General features: G+C 46.4%; 1 protein-coding gene across 2 annotated transcripts in view; it reads right to left on the bottom strand.

Annotated features, from left to right (window-relative positions):
* LPIN1 (lipin 1) overlaps positions 1–27,237 on the bottom strand; it is a 225,662-nt gene that overhangs the window by 66,989 nt on the left and 131,436 nt on the right. For both annotated transcript variants that reach the window (XM_033937853.1, XM_033937854.1), the window contains one exon: positions 23,679–23,994. In XM_033937853.1, coding sequence (XP_033793744.1) covers positions 23,679–23,994 — 316 coding nt within the window. The remainder of the gene's footprint in view (positions 1–23,678; positions 23,995–27,237) is intronic.

Raw genomic sequence — 27,237 nt, 5'->3', positions numbered from 1 at the left:
ACAATGTTTTGTTTTGTTTTTCAAATTCTTTATTCATTTTTCATCTTACATCAAGTACACAATATTACATCATTTAAAACTTTTACACAACACTTGAATTTCTTTCTATTGTCATCGTAAATACATAAATTTATTCCCTCTCCACCCACCCTTTCCACAAAAATATTGTATAAATATTGTATTCTTATCTATTGATTAAACCTTTAATAAAACTTTATACCATTCCCCTCCCCCCTATGTATAAATGTCCTATGTCAGTGGAAAATGATGTCTAATCATTACAATAATTTGTCAATGGCCCCCAAATCTTTTTAAAATTATTATAATTCCCTTTCTGTATAGCAATTGTTCTTTCCATTTTGTAAATGTGGCACAACGAATTCCACCAGATTGTATAGCTAAGATTATTGTAATTTTTCCAGTTACTGGTGATATGTTGCATGGCGACTCCTGTCATAATCAATAGAAGTTTATTATTACTTGATGAAATTTGACTTTTTGTTCTCATTGATATATCAAACAGAATTGTATCATATGATAATGCTACATGGTTTTCTAATAAACAATTTATTTGAGACCAAATTGATTTCCAAAAGGCCATGATACACAGACAATAAAATATTAAATGATCTACAATGGCTTCGAGATTACAATGCCAGCATCTATTAGACTTAGAGCTATCTAACTTTTGTCATCGAACTGGGGTCCAAAGTGCTCTATGTAACAAAAAGAACCAAGTTTGTCTCATAGATGCGGACACTGTGCATCTCATTCTCCAAGACCAAATTCGTGGCCATTGAGGCGCAGAAATTTGATGCTTAATCTCAATGCTCCAAATGTCTCTAAGTCCAGTCCTTGGTTTTTTATTCATAAATCCAGATATCAATTTATACCACTGTGCGGCCTGGTGTCCCAAGAAATCCGCCTGAAAGCATAAGAACTCCAGACTATACTGATTATTGAGATTTTTCCACTCAGGGAACCCCTCCTGAATAGCCTGCTTCAGTTGCAACCATCTAAAACTTTGTGATTTATTAAGACCATATTTATGTTGCAACTATGAAAAAATCAAGCAGTTTTTTCATTTAGTTATTTTGTTAAATATATATTCCTCTAGTCCAAAATAAGTTTTCTCTTGGTGGATTACAATACAAATATAAAATAATGAAGTACCACAGATCATAAAGAGGAACCTCTTTTACTAGCGCTTCACAAGCACTAAATGCTGAGCATCCTATTTTACACCTATAGGCCACATGGCAATTAGTGCACACTAAGCTTTGGTAAAAGCACCCCAACCTAAACTGAATAAAATTAACAACATTAAAAATATAATTCAACAGCTCAAATGCTATACCTTAAAATTATCTTACCCATCATGTGCTTTCCTATTCCAGTCATCATCAACCAGGGCCGATATGCTGACCCCAAAAAACTCCCCTTAGAAAAATCCCTCCCAACACAGCTCCCACAATCTAAGTTCAATTCCCCCTTCCTCACCCCCACCCCCCACAACACAGCTCTCACAATCTAAGTTCAATTCCCACTTCCTCGCCCCCCCCAACAACACAGCTCCCACAATCTAAGTTCAATTCCCACTTCCTCACACACCCTCACAACAACAACAAAAAAAACCTAACAATTGCCCTCAAATACCATATCAGTAAATAACGATGACATCATACTAAATGACCTCCTCACAGATAAAAACTGGGACATACTCTATGTTTCTATGTTTCATATAGCACAGTTACTTACCGTAACAGGTGTTATCCAGGGACAGCAGGCAGATATTCTTGACTGATGGGTGACGGCACCGACGGAGCCCCGGTACGGACAATTTTAGAGTGATTGCACTCTAAGAACTTTGAAAGTTCTAGTAGGCCGCACCGCGCACGTGCCTTCCCGCCCGACAGAGGCGCGCGGTCCCCAGTTAGGATAAGCCAGCTAAGAAGCCAACCCGGGGAGGTGGGAGGGACGCAAGAATATCTGCCTGCTGTCCCTGGATAACACCTGTTACGGTAAGTAACTGTGCTTTATCCCAGGACAAGCAGGCAGCATATTCTTGACTGATGGGTGACCTCCAAGCTAACAAAAAGAGGGATGGAGGGAAGATTGGCCATTAGGAAAATAAATTTTGTAAAACAGATTGGCCGAAGTGTCCATCCCGTCTGGAGAATGCATCCAGCCAATAATGTGATGTAAAAGTATGAACTGAGGACCAAGTAGCAGCCTTGCAGATTTCCTCAATGGAAGTAGATCGGAGGAAAGCTACAGACGCTGCCATAGCTCTAACTTTGTGGCCCGTGACAGAACCTTCCAGTGTCAGGCCCGACTGAGCATAACAGAAAGAAACGCAAGCAGCAAGCCAATTGGAGAGAGTGCGTTTAGATACAGGATGACCCAACTTGTTAGGATCAAAGGACAAAAATAGTTGAGGAGATGATCTGTGGGGCTTAGTACGTTCAAGATAGTAAGCCAGAGCACGTTTACAGTCCAAGGTATGCAAAGCCTGTTCACCTGGATGAGAATGAGGCTTTGGAAAAAATACAGGCAGGACTATGGACTGGTTAAGATGAAAGTCAGACACAACCTTAGGAAGAAATTTGGGGTGTGTAAGGAGAACCATCTTATCATGGTGAAAAACAGTGAAAGGTGGATCGGCCACTAGTGCATGCAGTTCACTGACCCTCCTGGCAGAAGTGAGAGCTATAAGGAAGACCACTTTCCAGGTAAGAAATTTGAAATGCGCTGTGGCCAAAGGTTCAAAAGGAGGCTTCATTAAAGCGGAAAGAACCACATTGAGATCCCAGACCACAGGAGGAGGCTTGAGAGGTGGTTTCACATTGAAAAGGCCCCTCATGAACCGAGAAACCAAAGGATGAGCCGAGAGGGGTTTTCCATGAATTGGCTCATGAAAGGCAGCAATGGCACTAAGGTGAACTCTGATAGAAGTAGATTTAAGACCAGAGTCAGACAAGGAAAGAAGATAATCCAACACCAGTCCCACTGCTAGAGACATGGGATCATGGTGATGTAAGAGGCACCAGGAAGAAAACCAAGACCACTTCTGTTGATAACATTGGAGCGTGGCCGGTTTCCTGGAAGCATCAATGATAGAGCGGACAGGCTGAGAAAGAAGTGAGTGAGCCGAAGTCAGCCCGAGAGATACCAAGCTGTCAGGTGCAGAGACTGTAGGTTGGGATGCAGTAGGGTCTGCTGATGCTGAGAAAGCAGAGAAGGAAACAGTGGAAGAGGTATGGGTTCCCTGGAACTGAGTTGAAGTAGAAGGGAGAACCAATGTTGCCTGGGCCACCATGGAGCGATGAGAATCATGGTGGCTTGTTCCCTCTTGAGCTTGAACAGTGTTCGCAGCATGAGCGGTAGAGGGGGAAAAGCATATAGGAAGAGACTGGTCCAATCCAGGAGAAATGCATCGGGCGCCAGACGGTGAGGAGAGTAGAGTCTGGAGCAAAACAGGGGCAGCTGATGGTTGTGGGGAGCTGCAAAAAGGTCCACTTGAGGAGTGCCCCATTGAGCAAAAATGGACTGAAGAGTCGAGGGATCGAGAGTCCATTCGTGAGGTTGGAGAATTCTGCTGAGATTGTCCGCTAAGGAATTCTGTTCCCCTTGAATGTAGACAGCCTTCAGGAATAAGTGACGAGCTGTCGCCCAAGACCAAATCCGTTGGGCTTCCTGACACAACAGGCGAGAGCCCATTCCTCCCTGTTTGTTGATGTAGTACATTGCAACTTGATTGTCTGTGCAAATGAGTAGTACTTGAGGAAAGAGAAGATGTTGAAACGCCTTGAGGGCATAGAACATCGCTCGGAGTTCCAGGAAATTGATGTGGTGTTTCTTTTCCTGGGCAGTCCAAAATCCCTGAGTTTGGAATTCGTTCAAGTGAGCTCCCCAGGCGTAGGGGGAGGAATCTGTGGTGATGACTAGTTGATGAGGAGGTAGATGGAGCAGCAGACCTCTGGATAGATTTGAAGATGTCAACCACCAAAGAAGCGACTGTCGAAGAGACGAGGTCACAGATATGTGTTGTGAACAAGGATCCGTCGCTTGGGACCATTGGTTCGCTAAGGTCCATTGAGGAGTACGCAGGTGGAGACGTGCGAAGGGTGTGACATGTACTGTCGAAGCCATGTGCCCCAATAGCACCATCATGTGATTCGCAGAAATGGCAATCTGTTGAAACACCTGCTGACAGAGATGGAGGATGGCGTGAAGGCGGTTGGATGGAAGAAACGCCCTCATCAGAACAGTGTCCAGAACGGCTCCAATAAATTGAAGTCGCTGGGTCGGAATGAGACTTGGGTAGATTGATTTCGAACCCTAATAGTCGAAGGAAGTGAATAGTCTGATTGGTGACAAGCAGAACCGCCTGAGGGGAATGAGCTTTGATCAACCAGTCGTCCAGATAAGGGAAGACTTGAAAGTTGTGAGAGCGGAGATAGGCCGCTACCACAATCAGACATTTGGTGAATACCCTGGGAGAGGAGGCCAGGCCGAAGGGTAGCACTTTGTACTGATAATGATGTTGATTGATGAGAAAGCGCAGATATTGCCTGGACGTCAGATGGATAGGAATATGTGTGTAAGCCTCTTTGAGATCGAGGGAGCATAGCCAGTCGCCCTGAGCGAGAAGAGGGTAGAGGGTGGCAAGAGAGAGCATTTTGAACTTCTCCTTGACCAAACATTTGTTGAGATCTCTGAAATCTAAGATGGGTCTGAGGTCTCCGGTCTTTTTGGGAACTAGAAAGTACCGGGAGTAAAAACCCTGACCTCGCTGATCTTGAGGAAATTCTTCGATGGCATTGAGAAAAAGGAGGGATTGAACCTCTTGAGCGAGAAGGAGGGACTGAGACTTGTTGGAAGCAGACTCTTTTGGCAGGCCTAACGGCGGGGGAGTCTGAAAATTGAGGGAGTAGCCATGGGCTATGATCGAGAGCACCCACTGGTCGGTGGTGATTACCTCCCATCGAGAATGAAAAATGGTTAATCGACCTCCTATGGGCTGTGGAAGAGTACAGGAGGGAGGGAGACTGGCAATGCCCAGGAGAAGGGAGTCAAAAGGGCTGAGTCGGCTTAGTCTGAGTGACAGGTTTTGTGGTAGGCGGCTGTTGCTGACGTGCTTGTTGGTGCTGTTGCCGCTGCCTCCGAGGTTGTGGAGGTTGAGGCTGAACTGGCCGAGCAGAAAACCGCCTCTGATATGATGGCTGCTGTCTAAATGGATGAGGAGGAGGAGGCTTCTTTTTATTTTTCAGCAAAGTATCCCACCTCGTCTCATGGGCAGAGAGCTTTTGAGTGGTGGTATCCATAGATTCTCCAAAGAGCTCATCACCCAGGCAGGGAGCATTGGCAAGGCGGTCCTGGTGGTTCACATCAAGGTCGGAGACTCGGAGCCATGCCAATCGTCTCATCACTACAGACATAGCCGTGGCTCGGGATGTGAGTTCAAAAGTATCATAGATGGACCGGACCATGAACTTCCTGAGTTGTAGGAGACTGGAAGTGCATTGTTGGAATGCAGGAAGCTTACGGTCAGGAAGATACTTTTGAAAAGAAGAGACTTGCTGAATCAAATGTTTCAGGTAAAAAGAGAAGTGAAACGCATAATTACCTGAACGGTTGGCCAGCATTGCATTTTGGTAAAGTCTTTTACCAAATTTATCCATGGCCTTGCCCTCTCTGCCAGGAGGGACAGAGGCATATACACTAGAGCCTGCCGATTTTTTGAGGGTGGACTCCACCAGCAGAGATTCATGGGGCAGCTGGGGTTTGTCAAATCCTGGAATAGGAATCACCTTGTAAAGCGATTCCAGCTTCCTAGGGGCTCCTGGAACGGTGAGAGGAGTTTCTAAATTTTTGTAAAAAGTTTCCCTCAAGATGTCATGGAGAGGTAACTTTAAAAATTCTTCCGGAGGCTGGTCAAAATCCAAAGCATCAAGAAATGCTTTGGATTTTTTAGAGTCAGACTCTAGAGGGATGGAAAGGGTGTCCGACATCTCCTTAAGAAACTTGGTGAAGGACGAGTGCTCTGGCTTACCAGCAGGATCCTGCACCGATGTAACATCCTCCTCCGAGGAATAATCTGCCTCGGTACCGAGGGGGTCATCAGAATCATCCCACAAATCAGGGTCCCGTACCGATGACAGACGGCCCTGAGAAAGTGGGGTAGAAGGTTCGGTATGCTTGGTTTTGCGTACCGATTTACCAGACCTCATGGACACCGTACCGGGTGACTGTACAGCAGTACGGGTGTCAGAGAACGGCACCGGCTCTGAAGTCGAGTAAGCAGTGCGTCGAAGAGACTTCGGTTCCGCCGAGAGAACAGGCATAGAAACAGATTTTTGCGGTGCCGACAACGTCGATGCCGACATAACAGGCTGTTTGACGATCGGCACTGAATGTTCAGTAGGTACCGACACTGGAAGGCTCAGAGTCAGCAGAGCCGGGAGCAAGTGTTGTAACTGCTCCTTAAGCTGGACCTGAAGGATGGATGCTATTCTCTCATCCAGAGACGGTCCCGATGGCACCGGTACCGCTTTTTTCTTGCTCGGTACCTGCGGTGCAGCTCGACGCTCAGGCGAAGTCGATGCCGATGAAGAGGCAGTGACTTCAATAGGAGCGGAGCGTTTGCGAGGCCGGCGCGCAGTCTGCAGGGCTTGGCTCACTGCTTGTTCGACTGGCGGGCTAAGGACAGTAGGGGATGGCTTCTTAGCCGGCATACCTACAGGGTGCGACACCGATGATGGATCTTGCGGTGTCGAAGTCACCGGTGCCAATTTGGAGGAAGATGACGGTGTCGATGCCGGGGGAACTTCCATGGCGGCACCGAAAAGAATTCGCTTTTGAATTGGCGATTCTTTAGAGTTCTCTTTTGGAGAGAACTGCAGCGGGTGCAAGTTTCTGCCCTATGGTCCGGACCCAGACACTGAAGGCACCACTTGTGCGGGTCGGAAAGGGAAATAGGACGTGCACACCGCTGATACTTCTTAAAACCCGGTGAAGGGGGCATGAAGGGAAAAACGGCCGTAGCAAAATCGAAGCCCGAGGCTTCGATGGTGCCAACAGGCCCCGCCGGGGCTGACCGGAAAAAAGTCGAAAAAAATTGACTTTTTTTTTTTTTTTAAAATAAAAGAAAGAAACGATAAGGTGAATAAATCACGACAAGAAAATAACGCGCGAGCGGGAAGGCGAGAAAAATTTGAAAAAATTTTCCAACAGCAGTTGGAACATGCGTCTTCTTAGCTCCGCGGAAACTAAGAAACTGGGGACCGCGCGCCTCTGTCGGGCGGGAAGGCACTCGCGCGTGCGCGGTGCGGCCTACTAGAACTTTCAAAGTTCTTAGAGTGCAATCACTCTAAAATTGTCCGTACCGGGGCTCCGTCGGTGCCGTCACCCATCAGTCAAGAATATGCTGCCTGCTTGTCCTGGGATAATCCTGATTACTGAAACCTGGAATTGGAGGAATTCAGTGTGTCATATTTATAAAATGGAAAGAACATTAGCTATGTGTGGAGGCCATTAAGAAATTATTGCAATGAATAGGTATTATTTTCCCTGATTTGTACAAATGAAAGAATAGGGTGGGGGGATGCCATTATATGGTATATGTGTTATGAGATATTGAAAGGATGGGAGGGAAAGGGATAAATTCAATTTAATATGAAGAAATGTAGAATTTCAAGTGATGTATTTAAGTAAAAATGTTGTTACTTTTTGATGCACTTGATGTCAGTTATAAAAATGAATAAAGAATTAAAAAAAAAAAAAAGAAACCTGGCCTAAAGATAATGATGAAGTTAAACTAGGTATGATACATCCCTTAGCATGCTCCCATACACACAAAAGAGGAGGAGGAATAGCAGCTATTACCTGCCCATGACCAATGGATTACCGAGAGAGGTGTATTGGTACTAGTTCCCAGTATAGGTCATATACGGATAAAATCTTCTATTGAAAAACTTCCACTGCTAAGGAAAACTATGGGCTCCTTTTACAAAGGTGCGTTAGGGCCTTAACGTGCAGAATACCGCGCACTAAAATGCCACGTGCTAAAATGCCACACGCGCTAGCCGCTACCCCCTCCTCTTGAGCAGGCGGTAGTTTTTCGGGTAGCGCGTGCTAATCCGGTGCGTGCGCTAAAGACGCTAGCGCACCTTTGTAAACCCATAAACTCTTTGGGCTCCTTTTACTAAGGTGCGCTAGCATTTTTAGCGCGCGCAAACCTCCCCCCCGTGCTACGCGGAAAAACTAACACCAACTCAATGCTGGCGTTAGTGTCTAGCACGCGCGGCAATTCTGCGTGCGCTAAAACCGCTATCGCAGCTTAGTAAAAGGAGCCCTATATTATGTTTATTGGTATTAGACCCCCCTAGTTTGTATCAAGTTGGGATACAACCTTATTGCAAACTTGTACTGTAATTATGTCAAACTGTAACCTGTGAACTGTATATCATGTATGTTTAACCTATACTGGGCCCTTTGGGGACAGTGGGATAGAAAATGAATTAAATAAATAAATAAAAATAAACAGGAGCTAACTAATATTTTATGTGGTTACAACTCTCAACAGTCTATAAGTGGGAATTGAACTTATGGCTAGCCCAAATTGTATTCGACGCCCCCACCTACCTTGACTTCAGAAAAAAACTCAAAACTCACTTATTCCACGGACAGAACCCTTAACACACCCTCACACCTCTTCATCTCACATCAATACAGGTGAACCACCTCCTTCTCTCTTATCCTACCCTCCAAACCTATTAACTTCCTATTGTACATTTTTATATATTCCTGTATATTCTTGTATATTCTTTGTACATTCTTGTATATTCCTGTACATTCTTGTATACTCCTTGTACATTCTTGTATATTCCTATCAACTTCAATGACCTCTACATTCCTAAAATGTTAATTCCAATGATCTAATCTAATCTAATCCTTAGGTTTGTATACCGCATCATCTCCACGTTCGTAGAGCTCGACGCGGTTTACAGTAGGAGAAATAGGAAGGAACTACAACAGAGGGTTAGAGGTAGAAGTGTGAAGAAAATTTAGAGGACTTGGGATGCCAAGATATAAGTTTCCTTGATTCCTAAGTTGGAGGGAGACTTACATTTTTTGAGAAAAGCCAGGTTTTCAGATGTTTGCGGAAAACTTGGAGAGAGCTCAAGTTCCGAAGAGGGGAGGTAAGGTTGTTCCAGAGCTCAGTGATTTTGAAGTGGAGGGAGGTCCCTAGCTTTCCTGTGTGGGAAATGCCTTTTAGCGAGGGGAAGGATAGTTTTAATTTGTGGGAAGATCTGGTGGTATTGGGGTTTGAGGAATTCCAAGAAAGAGGGATAAATGGAGGGAGGATACCATATAGGATTTTGAAAGTTAAACAGGCGCATTTATAGTGGACCCTGGCGATTATCGGAAGCCAGAGGAGCTTGGCCAGGAGCGGGGAGACATGGTCAAATTTACTTTTAGTGAAGATGAGCTTGGCCGCGGCATTCTGAATCTCATCATTTGTAATCTTAATTAATTGCTGTGAACCGCCTAGAACTCTCTGGGTATGGCAGTATACAAAATAAAGTTATTATTATTAAGTAATGAAACTAGAACTACAATATACAGAATCATCTAAAAATTGTTTTCTTTTTAGGGTAGATGTTATAAAGTAAGCTCACTCAAAGTGGCATCATTTATCATATACTCAAGATATATAGAGGGGCATTTTTAATACGATGTTTGGATGTATAACGGAATATGCCCAAAAAGCCAGTAGTGAGCATGACCATTTTTGAAACAGAAAAACATCTATCTTTTTGTTTTGTTTCGAAAATGGCCATTTCTCAGATGCGATTGTCCTCAGTGTGTCTTTTTCAACCACTTTTGAATAAAACATGTTCAAAAGAAAAATGCACATAAACAAGTCATTGGGATGTAGAAGACTGGCCACACAGACATCCCAGTAAAGCAGTGTGGCTCCCTAGAGGGGAACTGCAGTGAACTTCACATTAAAAAGCCAGGTACACATCTCACTATAACTCCTCTTAATAGTGTATGGTGAACCCTCCAAAACTACTACTATTATTTCTATAGTGCTACCAGATGTACGCAGTGTCTGTACAAAACCCATCCAAAAATTTCTGGACCCAACTGTACACCACACCAATAGCCCTTATGCCTGCAGGCGCCACCTATATGTAGATACAGTGAGATTTGGGTGAGTTTTGAAAGGCTCACATATTCCACCATAACTAGTAGTCAAGAGTGAGATATGGGCCTTAGTCCCCATCTCTATACTACACTGCCCAGTAGGCTACTCCAGGAACCTGCATTCTGCTCTACCATGACTGGCGATAACATCTGAAGCAAGTATGTACTGTTTCATTTAAAATCTTTTGGGTGGTCATGCCTTCATCACTCCAGTGGTCATCTAATCAGTTTCGGCAGCTTTTTGGAGCTTATTCATTGTTAAAACAGGTCTAACCCCAAACGTCTCCAATCATGGTATATGGCCTTGTCATGCCACTGGAGCTTGCACACATCTGAAAAGCTGAAAGCTTTGCCAGTTGGTAATTTTACTACCAGCAGGGTCTCCCGAGGCAGACAGGTTTCAGTGGAGATGCCAGACTAATGATGTACCACCCATCTGGGTAGCAGCAGATGGGCAGTGTTGGCGGCAGAGGATTGCGTTTGATCCGACAACGGTGACAACTACGAATTTATACTGTGCAGAAGAAAGGCCCGGCTATCTACTTCTCTATTCTGCCAAGAAAACTCGATGACGATAAGACATAAAGAATTGACGTAGAGTGCTAGAAGATGGTCCCCTAGGTCGGAAGGCACTCACTATGCTTTTAGGGATGAGCTGATTGTCACCCAAAGTATGACCAGTGTTTGTGAAACTGACAGAACCAGCCAGGACATTCTGATGCTGATGTTGCTGGACAGGAAAGGGAGATCAGAAGCTGTATAGACATAGGAACATAGAACATATGAAGCATGAACCAAGGAAAATTGGAAATTGTTAAAGATCAAATGTGATAGGAATCAGTGAACTCAAATGGACAGGAGAGGGCTATTTTCAATCAAATTGCCATTGGATCTGCTACTCTGGTCATGAAACACAAAGGAAAAATGACATGACATTTATCCTCAACAATAAGCTTTCAAAGACAGTATTAAAGTACAATGTTATCAGTGATAGTCATGTCAATCTGTCTACAGGGAAAGGCGATCAATGTGACCTTGATCCAAGTATATGCTCCGACAGCAAATGTTGAAGATGAGGATATAGAGCTGTTCTACGAACAACTTCAAAATGAAATAGATCAAACACCAAAACAAGATCTACTGATCATTATGGGGGATTTCAATGTAAAAGTAAGAAGTACACCTGAAGATGCAGTGGTTGGAAAGCACGGCACAGGAGAAAGAAATAAAGCTGGTGATAACTTAGTATCGTTTTGCACAATGAAATATCAATCATGAATACGCATTTTCAACACCACAAACATCGTCAGTACACATGAGCCTCTCTAAATGGCATGTTATCGAAATCAAATTGATTATTTCTGCATAGTACAGAGATGGAAATCTGCAGTTTTGACTGCAAGGACTAAACCAAGAACTTATTATGGAAGTGACCATGAGCTTTTGACATGCAAGATCAATGTAAAGCTTCACAAGAATAAGATCATTAGAGGCCTCCCAAACTATGACATTGAAAATATTCCATCAGACTATTGGATAAAATCAAATAACAGATTTGCCTGCCTTGATACAGGAGACAGAGAGCCCGAAGAGTTATGGAATGGCATCAAAACCGTAATTAGTGATGAAGCTAGAAAAAAAACCCCAAAAAAAAACCACCACCACTCCAGAAGAGAAAAAAAGTCAAGAAATAGCCAAGTTGAAAAAGAAGTACATTTTTATCTAGATCTGTTTCAATCATGTCCAAGTTATTGAAGCTGAAAGGGATACCAGGTACTATAACAGCATCAGGTATTAAGCACAGTTACTTACCGTAACAGGTGTTATCCAGGGACAGCAGGCAGATATTCTTGACTGATGGGTGACGGCACCGACGGAGCCCCGGTACGGACAATTTTAGAGTGATTGCACTCTAAGAACTTGGAAAGTTCTGGCATGCCGCACCGCGCACGCGCGAGTGCCTTCCCGCCCGACAGAGGCGCGCGGTCCCCAGTTAAGATAAGCCAGCTAAGAAGCCAACCCGGGGAGGTGGGAGGGACGCAAGAATATCTGCCTGCTGTCCCTGGATAACACCTGTTACGGTAAGTAACTGTGCTTTATCCCAGGACAAGCAGGCAGCTATTCTTGACTGATGGGTGACCTCCAAGCTAACAAAAAGAGGGATGGAGGGAAGGTTGGCCATTATGAAAACAAATTTTGCAAAACAGATTGGCCGAAGTGTCCATCCCGTCTGGAGAAAACATCCAGACAATAATGAGATGTAAAAGTATGAACTGAGGACCAAGTAGCAGCCTTGCAGATTTCCTCAATAGGAGTGGAACGGAGGAAAGCTACAGATGCTGCCATAGCTCGGACTTTATGGGCCGTGACAGAACCTTCCAGTGTCAGTCCGGTCTGAGCATAACAAAATGAAATGCACGCTGCCAGCCAATGAGACAACGTACGTTTAGAGACAGGACGTCCCAATTTATTCGGATCAAAGGACAGAAAGAGTTGGGGAACTGATCTGTGGGGTTTCGTACGCTCTAGATAGTAAGCTAGAGCCCTCTTACAATCCAAAGTATGCAGAGCTTGTTCCCCAGAATGAGAATGAGGTTTTGGAAAGAAAACAGGCAAAACAATGGATTGGTTGAGATGGAATTCAGAGACAACCTTAGGGAGAAACTTTGGATGCGTACGCAGAACCACCTTGTCATGGTGAAAGACCGTAAAAAGTGGATCTGCAACCAGGGCATGAAGCTCACCGACTCTCCTGGCAGAAGTAAGAGCAATAAGAAAAAGTACCTTCCAAGTGAGAAACTTGAAAGAGGCGGTAGCCAAAGGTTCAAATGGAGGCTTCATCAAGGCGGAAAGAACCACATTGAGATCCCAGATAACAGGAGGGGCCTTAAGAGGTGGTTTCACATTAAAAAGACCCCGCATGAACCTGGACACCAGGGGATGAGCTGATAGAAGTTTTCCATGGATCGGCTCATGAAAAGCAGCAATGGCACTGAGGTGGACTCTGATGGAAGAAGACTTAAGGCCAGAGTCAGACAAAGAAAGCAAATAATCCAACAACGTCTCCACTGCCAGGGAAGTTGGATCAAGATGATGAAGAAGACACCAGGAAGAAAATCTCGTCCACTTCTGATGGTAACATTGCAGAGTGGCTGGCTTCCTGGAGGCATCTAGAATGGAACGAACGGGCTGAGACAAAAGCGTATCATGAGAAGTCAGCCCGAGAGATACCAAGCTGTCAGGTGCAGAGACTGGAGGTTGGGATGTAGAAGGGTCTCCTGATGCTGTGTAAGTAGAGAAGGATACAGTGGAAGAAGAAAAGGTTCCCTGGAACTGAGTTGAAGTAGAAGGGAGAACCAATGTTGTCTGGGCCACCTCGGAGCAATCAGAATCATGGTGGCTCGTTCCCTCTTGAGCTTGAATAAGGTTCTCAACATGAGAGGCAGAGGAGGGAAAGCGTACAGGAACAGATTTGACCAATCGAGGAGAAATGCATCCGCTGCCAGACGGTGAGGAGAGGAGAGTTTGGAGCAGAATAGGGGCAGCTGGTGATTGTGAGGAGCTGCAAAGAGGTCTATCTGAGGAGTGCCCCATTGAGCGAAGATAGACTGTAGAGTTACAGGATCGAGTGTCCACTCGTGAGGTTGGAGAATTCTGCTGAGCTTGTCCGCTAAGGAATTCTGTTCTCCCTGAATGTAGATAGCTTTCAGGAAGAGATGGTGATCTATGGCCCAAGTCCAGATCTTCTGTGCTTCCTGGCACAAGAGGCGAGAGCCTGTCCCCCCTTGCTTGTTGATGTAGTACATGGCCACTTGATTGTCTGTGCACAGCAGAAGGACCTGAGGAAAGAGAAGATGTTGGAAGGCCTTGAGGGCATAAAACATCGCTCTGAGTTCCAGGAAATTGATGTGATGCTTCTTTTCCTGGGCTGTCCAAAGACCTTGAGTCTGGAACTCGTTCAAATGAGCTCCCCATGCATAAGGGGAGGCGTCGGTGGTGATGACTAGTTGATGAGGAGGCTGATGGAACAGAAGACCTCTGGATAGATTTGAGGATACCAACCACCATTGTAGAGATTGACGAAGAGATGATGTCACAGAGATGTGTCGTGAGCAAGGATCCGTCGCTTGGGACCACTGAGTAGCAAGGGTCCATTGAGGAGTTCGCAGGTGAAGACGTACGAGGGGTGCGACATGAACTGTGGATGCCATGTGACCCAAGAGTATCATCATTTGTTTGGCAGAGATGGAATGTTGTGGAAGTACCTGCTGACATAGAGACTGAAGAGTCTGAAGACGGTTGGATGGTAGAAATGCTCTCATGAGGAGTGTGTCCAATATCGCTCCAATGAATTGGAGTCTTTGAGTGGGAATGAGATGAGACTTGGGTAGATTGATCTCGAATCCTAATATTTGAAGAAACTGGATGGTCTGGTTGGTGGCCAGGAGAACTGCTGGAGCGGATGTGGCCTTGATTAACCAGTCGTCCAGGTAAGGAAATACCTGAAGGTGGTGAGAGCGCAGAAAGCAATGTTACTTACCGTAACAGTTGTTATCCAGGGACAGCAGGCAGCTATTCTCACTAGTGGGTGATGTCATCAGACAGAGCCCCGGTACGGACGTCTCACAAGCACGTGTTGCTTGTAGAAACTTAAAAGTTTCTAGATGCCCGCACCGCGCATGCGCCGGTGCCTTCCCGCCCGGAGGTCCGGGCGTGTCTCCTCAGTTCAGGTAGCTAGCCTGAGAAGCCAACCCAGGGGAGGTGGGTGGGACGTGAGAATAGCTGCCTGCTGTCCCTGGATAACAACTGTTACGGTAAGTAACATTGCTTTATCCCAGGACAAGTAGGCAGGTATTCTCACTAGTGGGTGACCTCCAAGCTAACCTCAGTGGGATGGAGGGGGAGTTGGCGACTTAAGAGAATAAATTTTTCAATACTGTTTGGCCAAACTGTCCATCCCGTCTGGAGAGAGTATCCAGACAATAATGTGAGGTGAATGTGTGAACCGAGGACCAGGTGGCAGCCTTACAAATTTCCTCGATTGGTGTTGATCTGAGGAATGCTACTGAGGCTGCCATTGCTCTGACCTTATGGGCTGTGACCTTACAAGGAAGTGATAATCCAGCCTGGGCATAGCAGAAAGAGATACAAGCCGCCATCCAATTAGAGATGGTGCGCTTTGATACGGGTCTTCCCAACTTATTAGGGTCGAAGGAGACAAAAAGTTGAGGAGTGGTTCTGTGTGGCTTGGTGCGATCCAGGTAGAAAGCCAGCGCACGTTTACAGTCTAGAGTGTGAAGGGCCGATTCTCCGTGGTGAGAATGGGGCTTAGGGAAGAATACTGGAAGTACAATGGATTGGTTGAGATGAAATTCTGAGACCACCTTAGGCAGGAATTTCGGGTGAGTGCGGAGGACCACCTTGTCATGATGGAATACTGTGAATGGTGGATCCGCCATCAGTGCCTGGAGTTCGCTGACTCTGCGAGCGGACGTAAGGGCTACCAGGAAAAGCACTTTCCAGGTGAGATACTTAAGAGGGGCCCTGTTGAGTGGTTCAAACGGGGGCTTCATGAGACGGGAAAGGACTACATTGAGGTCCCAAACTACTGGGGGTGGTTTGAGAGGAGGGTTAACATGGAAGAGTCCTTTCATAAATCTGGCGACCACCGGATGGGCCGAGAGGGGTTTCCCTTGTAGGGGCTGGTGGAACGCCGCAATAGCGCTCAGGTGGACTCGTATGGATGTAGACTTGAGCCCGGATTGAGATAGGTGTAGGAGATAGTCCAGCACGGAGGATAAGGAAGCTCGCTGAGGTTCCTTTGATTTAGAAATACACCATGAGGAGAATCTAGTCCATTTCTGGGAGTAGCATTGTCGAGTGGCGGGCTTCCTGGAAGCTTCCAAGACCTCCCTCACTTCTTGAGAGAAGTGGTGAGGGGTTACGTTGAGAGGAACCAAGCTGTCAGGTGGAGAGACTGCAGGTTGGGATGAAGCAGTGATCCTTGATGTTGAGTAAGTAGTGAAGGAAACACTGGAAGTGGTACTGGTTCCCTGCTGCTGAGTTGAAGTAGGAGGGAGAACCAAGGTTGTCTGGGCCACCGAGGAGCTATTAGGATCATGGTGGCCTGTTCGAGTTTCAGCTTGACCAGAGTCTTCTGGATCAGCGGGAATGGTGGGAACGCATATAGAAATCGTTTCCCCCAGTTCAGTAGAAAAGCATCTGCCTCGAGGCGATGAGGGGTGTAGATCCTGGAGCAAAACTGAGGCAGTTTGGAGTTGTGGGGAGTCGCAAAGAGGTCTATCTGAGGCGTCCCCCACTGTGTGAAGATTTGGTGAAGGGGGCTGGAATGGAGAGTCCATTCGTGCGGTTGTAGTAGACGACTCAGTTTGTCTGCTAAGACGTTGTTCTCCCCCTGAATGTAGACTGCTCTGAGGAAGGCGTTGTGGCGCACCGCCCAGTCCCAGACTCGTAGAGCTTCCTGGCAAAGGAGGGCCGAGCCCGTGCCTCCTTGCTTGTTGATATAATACATGGCGGCCTGATTGTCTGTGCGAATGAGGATTACCATGTCGTGAAGTAGGTGTTGGAAAGCTTGGAGCGCATTGAAGATGGCTCTGAGTTCCAGTAGATTGATTTGGTGTAGTCTTTCCGCACTGGTCCAGAATCCTTGGGTGCGGAGACCATCCAGGTGGGCCCCCCATGCATAATTCGACGAATCGGTTGTGAGAACTTTCTGATGGGGGGGAGAGTGCATCAGCAAACCTCTGGATAGATTCGAAGAGGTCATCCACCAAAGTAGAGACTGCCGAAGAGCAGGTGTGACTAAGATGTGTTTGGATAGTGGATCGGACGTGGTGTCCAGATACTCTTTGGAGTATCGGGAGCCCGTGTCAAGGGTCACATCCAGATCATCCGCCATTTGTCGGAGGAATGATGAGAAGGACAATTGATCCGCCAGCGTCGGTCTGTGGGACGGGCTGGAGGAGGAGGAGGCCTCCGGGTCCATGGACATCGGGGAGTGACAAGGAGAATCGGGCACCGATGTCTCCTCGTACTCCGGGCCCTCCGGAGGGGACACCTCTGATGAGGAGTATCCCCTACGTTGCAGTTTTTTCTGCGGTGACACCTCCGAATGGCGTGAAGAGTGCCAGGATGAGTGTCTTGATCGGTGCCCGTCTCGGTGGCGGGACGGGGATCGGGATCGTCTGTGCATAGCATGGTCTCCCGAGGCCCCCAAGTGGTGGATAGGGCTGGAAGCGGTGGATCGCAACTGGGGTTGCGATGCGGATTCTTGCGATGCTACCCAAGTCTGGTAAGGAGTACGGAAGAACTCTTCCTGACTATGCCCAGGGCTTCGAGTATCGATCGGAGGTCTGGTCCCATGTTGGCGCGGAGGCGTAATGGGTTCTAATGGCGGCATATCGGTAAGCGAGGCTTGCCGCATGGGCATCGCCGCCCTCCCCCGTTCGTCCTCGTCGGTTTTCGAGGTCGAACGGCGTGGAGGAGGGGGAGGGGGCGGACCGCCCCTTTGGACCGGTACCGGGAGGTCACCCTGTATGGCAGCGATGAGCCCGGGTCCGATGGTCTGCATGAGCTCAACGAATTGAGCTTCCAGCACGGACCGTAGCGAAGCCGATAAGGAGGGATCCGCACCGAAAGGGGGTCCTCCTGCACGGTCATCGCGCTCCTTCGAGGCCGAGTGCTTCTGCTTAGTAGCTTTCGGCACTTTGATGACCACTGGTGGCACTGTGGAAGGAAGAGGTACCTGAACCGAGGAGACCGGGGCAGGCACCGACGTCGAGCTCGTGGATGGTGTCGGGATGAACGATGCCGGTTTCACCACACTCGATGCAGGAGGGGTCGATACCGGTTTCGCCCGAACCGGGGAGGTATCAGATGAAGTGGAGGCTGAGGGATCCTTAGCTGCGTCCATCTTGAACATCGATTCCCACAATAGGCAACGCCGCTTGAATGAGCGTGCCGTAAGGGTAGAGCAAGGCCTGCACGATTTCGGAATGTGGTCAGGGCCCAAACACTGCAAACAGCGCCGGTGAGGGTCCGTGAGTGAAATCGCGCGTTGGCACTTGCTGCACTTTTTAAACCCGGTGATTGGCCGGGACATAGGCCGGAAAATCTCCGCCGCGAGGTCGAAGCCAGTGGGCCTGAGCCACGTGGCCGGCCCGTTCGACCCGCCGGAGGAAATAATCTTCTTTTTTTTTTTTTTTTACTGAAAAAGAAAAGTACTGTTAACTGTAATTAAAAGAAAGCGAAAACGCGGACAAGGAAGGCAAATTTAACTGAATTCAGCTAGCGCATGATGAAGTTGAACTTCTCAGCTCCGCGGAAAGAAAAGAACTGAGGAGACACGCCCGGACCTCCGGGCGGGAAGGCACCGGCGCATGCGCGGTGCGGGCATCTAGAAACTTTTAAGTTTCTACAAGCAACACGTGCTTGTGAGACGTCCGTACCGGGGCTCTGTCTGATGACATCACCCACTAGTGAGAATACCTGCCTGCTTGTCCTGGGATAAAAGCAGCTACCACGATGAGACATTTGGTGAACACCCTTGGAGAGGAAGCAAGACCGAAGGGCAGCACCTTGTACTGGTAATGACACTGATTGATCATGAAACGGAGATACTGTCTTGAAGTTACATTGATTGGAATGTGAGTGTATGCTTCTTTGAGATCGAGAGAGCATAGCCAGTCGTCTTGGTTGAGAAGAGGATAAAGAATGGCTAAGGAAAGCATCTTGAATTTTTCCTTTACCAGATGTTTGTTGAGATCGCGAAGATCTAGAATTGGTCTGAGATCTCCTGTTTTTTTGGGGACTAGAAAATAACGGGAGTAGAATCCCTGACCCTTTTGATCTAGAGGCACTTCTTCTATAGCGTTTAGAAGAAGGAGGGATTGAACTTCCTGAATAAGGAGGGCAGATTGAGGACTGTTCAAAGCAGACTCTTTTGGCAGGTTTTGGGATGGAAGAGTCTGAAAGTTGAGAGAGTAGCCGTGGCGGATGATGTTGAGGACCCATTGGTCCGAAGTGATAACTTCCCACCGGCTGAGGAATAGAGAGAGACGACCTCCTATAGGCTGAGGCAGGAGAGCAGATATAGGAGTACTGGCTATACTTTGGAGAAGTAAGTCAAAAGGGTTGTGTCTTCTGCTGTGGAGTTGGCTTAACAGGTTGCTGTTGCTGTTGTTGCCTGGGAGGCTGACGCTGTTGCTGCCGTTGACGCCTGGGTTGCTGAGCAGTTGTTGGCAATGGCCGAGCTGTGAAACGGCGTTGATAGGCTGACTGTTGTCTAAAAGGCCTTGTTGGGGGAGGCTTTTTCTTATTTTTAAGAAGGGTATCCCAACGTGTTTCATGAGCCGACAGCTTTTGAGTAGTCGAATCCATGGATTCTCCGAAAAGCTCATCCCCTAGGCATGGGGTGTTGGCTAACCGATCTTGATGATTAACATTAAGTTCGGATACCCGAAGCCAGGCCAGGCGACGCATTGCCACAGACATTGCTGTCGCTCTGGATGTAAGTTCGAAGGTGTCATAAATGGATCTAACCATGAACTTACGTAACTGAAACAGAGAAGACAAGCAATGGTGGAAAGATTGTTGTTTCCGTTGAGGAAGGTATTTCTCAAAGGAAGCCATGGTGGTAAGGAGATGTTTCAGATAGAAAGAAAAATGAAAGCCATAATTTCCAGCTCTATTTGCCAACATTGCATTTTGGTAGAGCCTCTTACCAAATTTGTCCATGGCTTTACCCTCTCTGCCAGGAGGAACAGAAGCATATACACTGGCTCCTGCAGATTTTTTAAGGGTGGATTCGACAAGTAAAGATTCATGAGGAAGTTGTGGTTTGTCGAACCCAGGAATGGGAATTACTTTGTACAGAGAGTCTAACTTACGTGGGGCCCCTGGGACCGTTAAGGGAGTCTCTAAATTCTTGTAAAAAGTCTCCCTCAAGATGTCATGAAGAGGGAGCTTCAAATACTCCTTTGGAGGTTGGTCAAAGTCCAGGGCGTCCAAAAAAGCTTTAGACTTTTTGGACTCAGCCTCCAAAGGAATAGACAGAGAATCACACATATCTTTCAGGAAACTGGAGAAAGATGAAGTGTCATGCTTAGAGGACGGGTCATGTACAGCAGACTCCTCCTCATCTGAGGAACATTCTCCTTCAGAGAGAAAAGGCTCTTCTGAATCTCCCCACAGATCCGGATCCCTGACATGGGGAGAACGATCTCGAGACTCCGGGGTAGTTGGGTCTGCATGCCGGGTCTTGCGCACCGACTTACCCGATCTCATCGACATCGACCCAGGCGATGTAATCGGTTGCACCGGAGCCGAAGTCTGCACTGATTGATGCTGAGCTCTCGGCTCCGGCGCAAGGACTGGCATCGATGTCGATGAGGTGGAGTGAATCGGTACCGAGGGAGTGGATACCGACAATATAGGTTGCTCCACTATCGGTACCGGCTCAGTGCGGACCGGCACCGGAAGGTTCGGTGCCAGGATCGATGGAAGGAGCTGTTGCAATTGCTGCTTGAACTGTTCCTGGAGAATGGCCGTAATACGGTCATCAAGGGATGGCACCGGTACCGCTTTTTTCTTCTGCGGTACCTGCGGTGCCGCTCGACGCCCCGGAGATGAGGAGCCCGATGTCGAGGGACTCACCTCAATAGGGGCGGAGCGCTTCCGCTGGCGCCTCACAGTCGGCAGGATTGGACTCACTGCACTCGAGACCGGAGGACGTTCCAGCGGGGAAGGCTTCTTAGCCGGCTTACCTGCATGTTGGAACGCTGGTGCGAAATCTCGCGGCGTCGAAGAAGAGGGTGCCGACTGAATCGGTGCCGAAGTCGGAGTCGATGGAACGGGATCGGACATCTCGGCACCGAAAAGTAATCGCTGTTGTATTTGGCGATTTTTTAATGTTCTCTTTTTCAGTGTGGCACAGCGGGTGCAGGTGGAGGCCTGATGCTCAGGACCCAAACACTGTAAGCACCAGTTGTGTGGGTCCGTGAGAGATATGGGCCGAGCACACCGCTGGCACTTTTTAAAACCTGGCTGAGGGGGCATGAACGTGAACACCGCTTCAGCCAAATCGAAGGCCGAGGCTTCGATGGTGGCAGAAGGCCCCGCAGGGGAAAAGCCAAATTGAATGAAAAAATTAAAGTTTTTTTTTTTTTTTTTTTTTAAATAATGAAAGAAAAAGAAAGAGGCAAAAGCCAAAAAGGTTTACGCGAGCGGGAAGGCAAGTTCAAAAAATTTTCAACAGCCGTTGAAAAAACGCGTCTTCTTAGCTCCGCGGAAACTAAGAAACTGGGGACCGCGCGCCTCTGTCGGGCGGGAAGGCACTCGCGCGTGCGCGGTGCGGCATGCCAGAACTTTCCAAGTTCTTAGAGTGCAATCACTCTAAAATTGTCCGTACCGGGGCTCCGTCGGTGCCGTCACCCATCAGTCAAGAATAGCTGCCTGCTTGTCCTGGGATAATAGACTTAACCAACAGATCAGCAAGCAGCTCCTAGGAGTAGCCTAGTGGGCAGTAAACTGTTAAAAAGGGAATCCAGGCCCAAATCCCACTCTTTCTAGTATATTTACATATAAATTTTGAGCCCTCCAAAACCACCAAATTACTCACCGTACCTAAATATAAGAGATACCTGCAATGTGGAAGGCAATTGTACTGCTGTACAGTTACACACAGTAGGTTTTATTCTGTTCCCGGATGACTCGCAATACAAAATAAAGGAGTCAAGATGGGCACTGTACTCAGGTGCCATTAAAAAAGTCCACTGCATTGACCACTATGCTGCCACTCTGATCTGTGTGGCTATTTCTCTCGAAATGATGCCAGATAGTGTGTGGCGCAGTGGTTAGAGCTACCAGCCTCAGCACCCTGAAGTTGTGGGTTCAAATCCCTCGCTGCTCCTTGTGACCCTGAGCAAGTCACTTAATCCCCCCATTGCCCCAGGTACACTAGATAGAGTTTGAGCCGCTGGGACAGACAAGGAAATATGATGAAGTACCTGAATGTAAAACCACTTCGAATATAAGTGGTACAGGTCCTCGTTGACTTACGACTGCAATTGGTTCTGACTGACAGGTCGCAAGATGATCTGGACATAAGTCGGCCTATTAACGTTAATATAGTATGTGTATCCCGCACAAAAATAAGGTGATACCCTCTTTTTATCAAACTAACTTAGTATTGTGAAGGATTGGTGGAGTTAAATAATTTATAAAACTAACTATATTAACTATTTTTTACCCCTCCTTTCCCTGGTGGTCCAGCGGTGTATCTTGCACTGAGCCCCTCCTGCCGATGTCAGCGGTCAGAAGCCAGTAGTGCACCCAGACCAGCACGCGCAGGAACAAGCTTTTGGAGTTCCTGCCCGGCCCTAAGCAGCTTTCTGAATGGCTGCCGTGAGAACCGCAAGTCCCGTGAGAACTGGCGGCAGTGTTTCAATGAGCGGCGCATGACGGGGCGGGGAGTTCCAAAAGCTCACTCCTGTGCATGCCAGTCCAGGTGCGCTGTTGGCTTCTGACCGCTGACATCAGCAGAAGGGGCTCAGTGCGGGATACACCGCTGGATCACCAGGGAAAAGGTATGTGGGGAGGGGTAAAAAATAGTATGGGCTGGGATGGGAGATGAGGGAAACGCATTGTAAAGTCGAACCACCGTAAGTTGTCATAGGTCGTAAGTCGATGAGGACCTGTATATAAATTAAAAAAAAAAAAATAGATAATGTTCTTATGCTTGATTTTTTGGCTTTTATAAGCTGGATGTGTTAATTTGGAAAAGGTCTCTTTTTAGACATCTTCTGTGCAAAAATGTCCATCTTTGGGCCATTTACGAAATGGAAACCCAGACTTGTACCTATTCAAAAATGGTTCCAATATGGATGTTTTTTGGACATATGAGCAAAATATCCCCGTTTGACAATTTACTGAAAATGCCCTTCCATGTGTCAATTTATGTGCATTTTGTTACAGAATCTGGGGCCTTTTGTTTCCCTTGTTTGTTCTACTACTACTTATCATTATTAAAGTGCTATCAGACGCACGCAGTGCTGTACCTTAACATGGAAGATAAATTGTTTATATGTTTTTTAAGTTTTTGTTTTAAATAGATTTTTTTATTTGTAATGTTTTAGATCTCTGATGCAGACATTTATGCTGAAACCTAACCAAGCTGGATTATCTCCACAATAAAGATTCCTTTGATAATATTTTTCTGATTGTTCTTGCTCCTTTCTGAATAATTCCACTTATCTGGCATTGCACATATAGTATGAAAGTTTCTTCCTGGTTTTTTTCTCAGTACAATTCAGTTACAACTGAGCTGAAAGCCCAAAAGGGGCAGGGTAATAAGTGGGGAAAAAAAACACCTTACAGAATGATTTAATTATTTACTGCAATCTACTAAGTCAAGATACAATACTGAAGACAGCAGATATTTTTACCTTTTTTTTTGGCTGGAGAATCTGTTTTGTTCTCTGGTTGGCTTACACAAACCATAATTTGGTTTGTTTCTTCATCTTCTGGGGCAGGAGGTCCTGCTGCTCCCAGAGTCTCAGTGTTCATCTCATGTTCAGATACTGGCTCATATTCAGGCTCAGCTTCTTCTGATATCACAGATTTTGGTTGGTTCTGGGTTGCTGAAGTGGGCAAAGATTCACTATGCTCTGAAGATACATCACCGTGAATAACTCTGAAATAAGTGTTTTCTGAAAGATCGATATTCATCACATTGGATTCTTTTGTCTTATGGGGCAAATGCTATGAAAGAAGTTTACAAAACAGAAAGTCAATATGGCTAATATAAAATCATTTTAATCAGCGCATTGCTAACATTATAATTAGTTTTATAAAAAATGCTATATAAAAACAGCTTCAGCTGATGCTTACAACCAAATTTTACCTGTTCAAAATGGAAATAAGTAGAAGGAAATCCATAGTCACTTTATGCATATGTGTTATCATGTATGAATTATTGTAATGTGTTGTTTATAGGGCTACCTGCAAAAAGTTTAATGATATCAACATGTGCAGAATGCAGTTGTTCGACTCTTGAAAAATGAAGGTATTTGAGATCATGTTTCACCTGCCTTAGCTTCCGTACATTGGCTCCCAATTAGGAAATGCTGTCTTTTTAAAGCATTGATGTTGATGTTTAAAGTATTCCAAGGAGTGATCCCAAGATATAGCTTAGAAAAACTACCAATTTATGTTCATTCACATTCCTAGCATTTCCAAAGTAAAAGGTGTTTTTTTGTGCCCTCAGCCTGATCTTTTCCTGTTAAAGACTACTCGTAGTTGTGCATATTCTTATTATATAACAAAATTGTAGAATCAGGTTCCTCTTGATGTAAAGTTATTGATTGACTTGTTGGCATTCCACAAGGCTGTAAAACATTTATTTTAATTTTGAATTTGAAGAACTGGAATGTCCAGGCCATTTTGTTATAATTTTAAACTTTGTTGGAATTAGAATGTTCTGGGCATTTTGGGGGAGAACGGGCTAAAAAATTGAATAATAACCAAATAAGATAAAGAGAGATGATACAAGACAAGAGCAAATAGAAAAGATTTGGGGAGAAGGGGATTTGAAAAGACTGAAATAAGTGATGAGGAAGAAGAAAAATGTTTTGGAGGGGTAGAGTAGGAGAAGGGATAAAGAAAAGTCAGCAATGTGCGAGAAAGGATGACAAACAGAAAAAAAAACAAGTTGCATAGAACAGTCTAGCGGTTACAGCACTGGGCTGAAAACCAGGAAAGCCAGGGTTAAAATCTACTTCTCACAATGAGCTTCTTTTAACCTTGGGAAAGTCACTTCACTCTTCATCTCCTCAAATACAAACTTAGGGCTCCTTTTACTATGGTGCGCTAGCATTTTTTGCGCACGCAGGATATCACTGCGCGCTACACAGCTAGAACTAACGCCAGCTCAATGCTGGCATTAAGGTCTAGCACGCACAGCAATTCAGCGCCTGCTATTCCGCGCGTTAATGCCCTAACGGAGCTTAGTAAAAGGAGCCCTTACTGTGCAGGTCTATTTACTAAGTTAAGGCAATAATGTGCGTTATTTGCCAAGAATGCATGAGTTTTGCTTTTCACAACACATGTTTTATAATAATGAGATGCAAAGTAGCTCCTTATTATAAAAAAATAAATAAATAAAATGCAACTTTGCTTGAAAATTTGGAAAGTTCTGGGCTACAAGTCATCAGTGTGGAGGCATTACCTTGAATGTCCATGAGGAAAGGGATGTTACCAGTGGTGTGTCTCAAGGTTCTATTCTTGGGCCTGTTATTTTTATAAACAATATAGCTGAAGTGCCGTCAGGTAAGATTTGCCATGGAGCCAGTAAGGAAGCAGCGCCAAATCGCACTGCTGCTCGTGCAGCTCAGATGGCGAAGTTGGATCCCGCAGCCGGTTAGCAGAGAGGCAGGAGTTTGGAAAGCTTGCTCCTGCCCGCTGCACCTCCACCAGATCGGCAGAGGTATGAAGACAGGGCAGGGAGAGGGGGAAAGATGGCAGAGTTTGTGAGGGAAAGTGCAGAGCCTGACAGGGGAAGGAAGGAAGGGTGCAGAGCCTGAAAGGGAAGGGGAGGAAGGAAGGGTGCTGGGCGCAGAGCCTGACAGGGAAGGGGAGGAAGGAAGGGTGCTGGGCGCAGAGCCTGACAGGGAAGGGGAGGAAGGAAGGGTGCTGGGCACAGAGCCCGACAGGGAAGGGGAGGAAGGAAGGGTGCTGGGCACAGAGCCCGACAGGGAAGGGGAGGAAGGAAGGGTGCTGGGCACAGAGCCCGACAGGGAAGGGGAGGAAGGAAGGGTGCTGAGCGCAGAGCCTGATAGGGAAGTGGAGGAAGGAATGGTGCTGGGCGCAGAGCCTGACAGAGAAGGGGAGGAAGGAGGGGTGCTGGGCGCAGAGCCTGGCAGGGAAGGGGAGGAAGGAATGGTGCTGGGTTGCAGAGCCTGACAGGGGAGGGGAGGAAGGAAAGGAGCTGGGTGCAGAGCCTGACAGGGGATGGGAGGAAGAAGTGTGCTGGGCGCAGAGCCTGACAGGGCAGGATACTTGAAGCCGCCTGACATATTCAAGTCAACCATTTTTTCTCCTTTTTGGGGAGAAAAAGGGGGTCTCGACTTATATTCAGATCGACTTATATTCGAGTATATACGGTAGATGGGTCAACCTGTTTAACTCTCCAAAGCAAATGAAAATGTGTGCATATAGTTTACATGTGGACTTGCATTTTATAAAACATGCAGGTTTATCATCTTTGCTCCTATTCCATCCTAACTACATCCCCAGGATGGTTTACAGTCAGCATGCATTTGAGTACTTGCTGCCTTGTCAGGGCACAATGCTATGCATGCCTATTCTGCTGGGAAATTTCATAAAAGGTATTTTATATATATGAAAAAAAGCCTTGCTTGAAGGAAAACCTTCATACAATGATCCCCAATTTGTGCACACAACTTAATTAACAAACCAATCAGTGGAAATTGACAATTAACAGCAAATAATTGATGCTAATAGGCACTAATTAGAAGTTACGTGCACAATTTTTTGGTTTTGGGGCTCAGGGAACTCACGTATGAAGAAAGGTTAAAAAAACTGAGGATGTACTCACTGGAGGAGCGAAGAGAGAGAGGGGACATGATTGAGACCTTTAAGTATATTACTGGGCGTATAGAGGTGAAAGATGATATCTTCAGTCTTACAGGGCCCTCAGTAACCAGAGGACACTCGCTGAAAATCAGGGGAGGGAAATTTCAGGGTGATGCGAGGAAGTACTTCTTCACTGAAAGGGTGGTAGATCATTGGAACGAGCTGCCTCAGAGGGTGATTGAGGCCAGCAGCGTGTTAGATTTCAAGAGAAAATGGGATATTCATGTGGGATCTCTAGGAGAGTAAGAATCAGGGAGTGGGTCATTGGTATGGGCAGACTCGATGGGCTATAGCCCTTTTCTGCCGTCAATTTCTATGTTTCTATGTTTCTAATTTGACAGGCGCATTCTA

This window comes from Geotrypetes seraphini, chromosome 3 (genome assembly GCF_902459505.1).
Source record: "Geotrypetes seraphini chromosome 3, aGeoSer1.1, whole genome shotgun sequence".
NCBI lineage: Eukaryota > Metazoa > Chordata > Amphibia > Gymnophiona > Dermophiidae > Geotrypetes > Geotrypetes seraphini.
The sequence above is the reverse complement of the archived record's forward strand: the minus strand, read 5'-3'. Positions and strand labels throughout refer to the sequence as shown.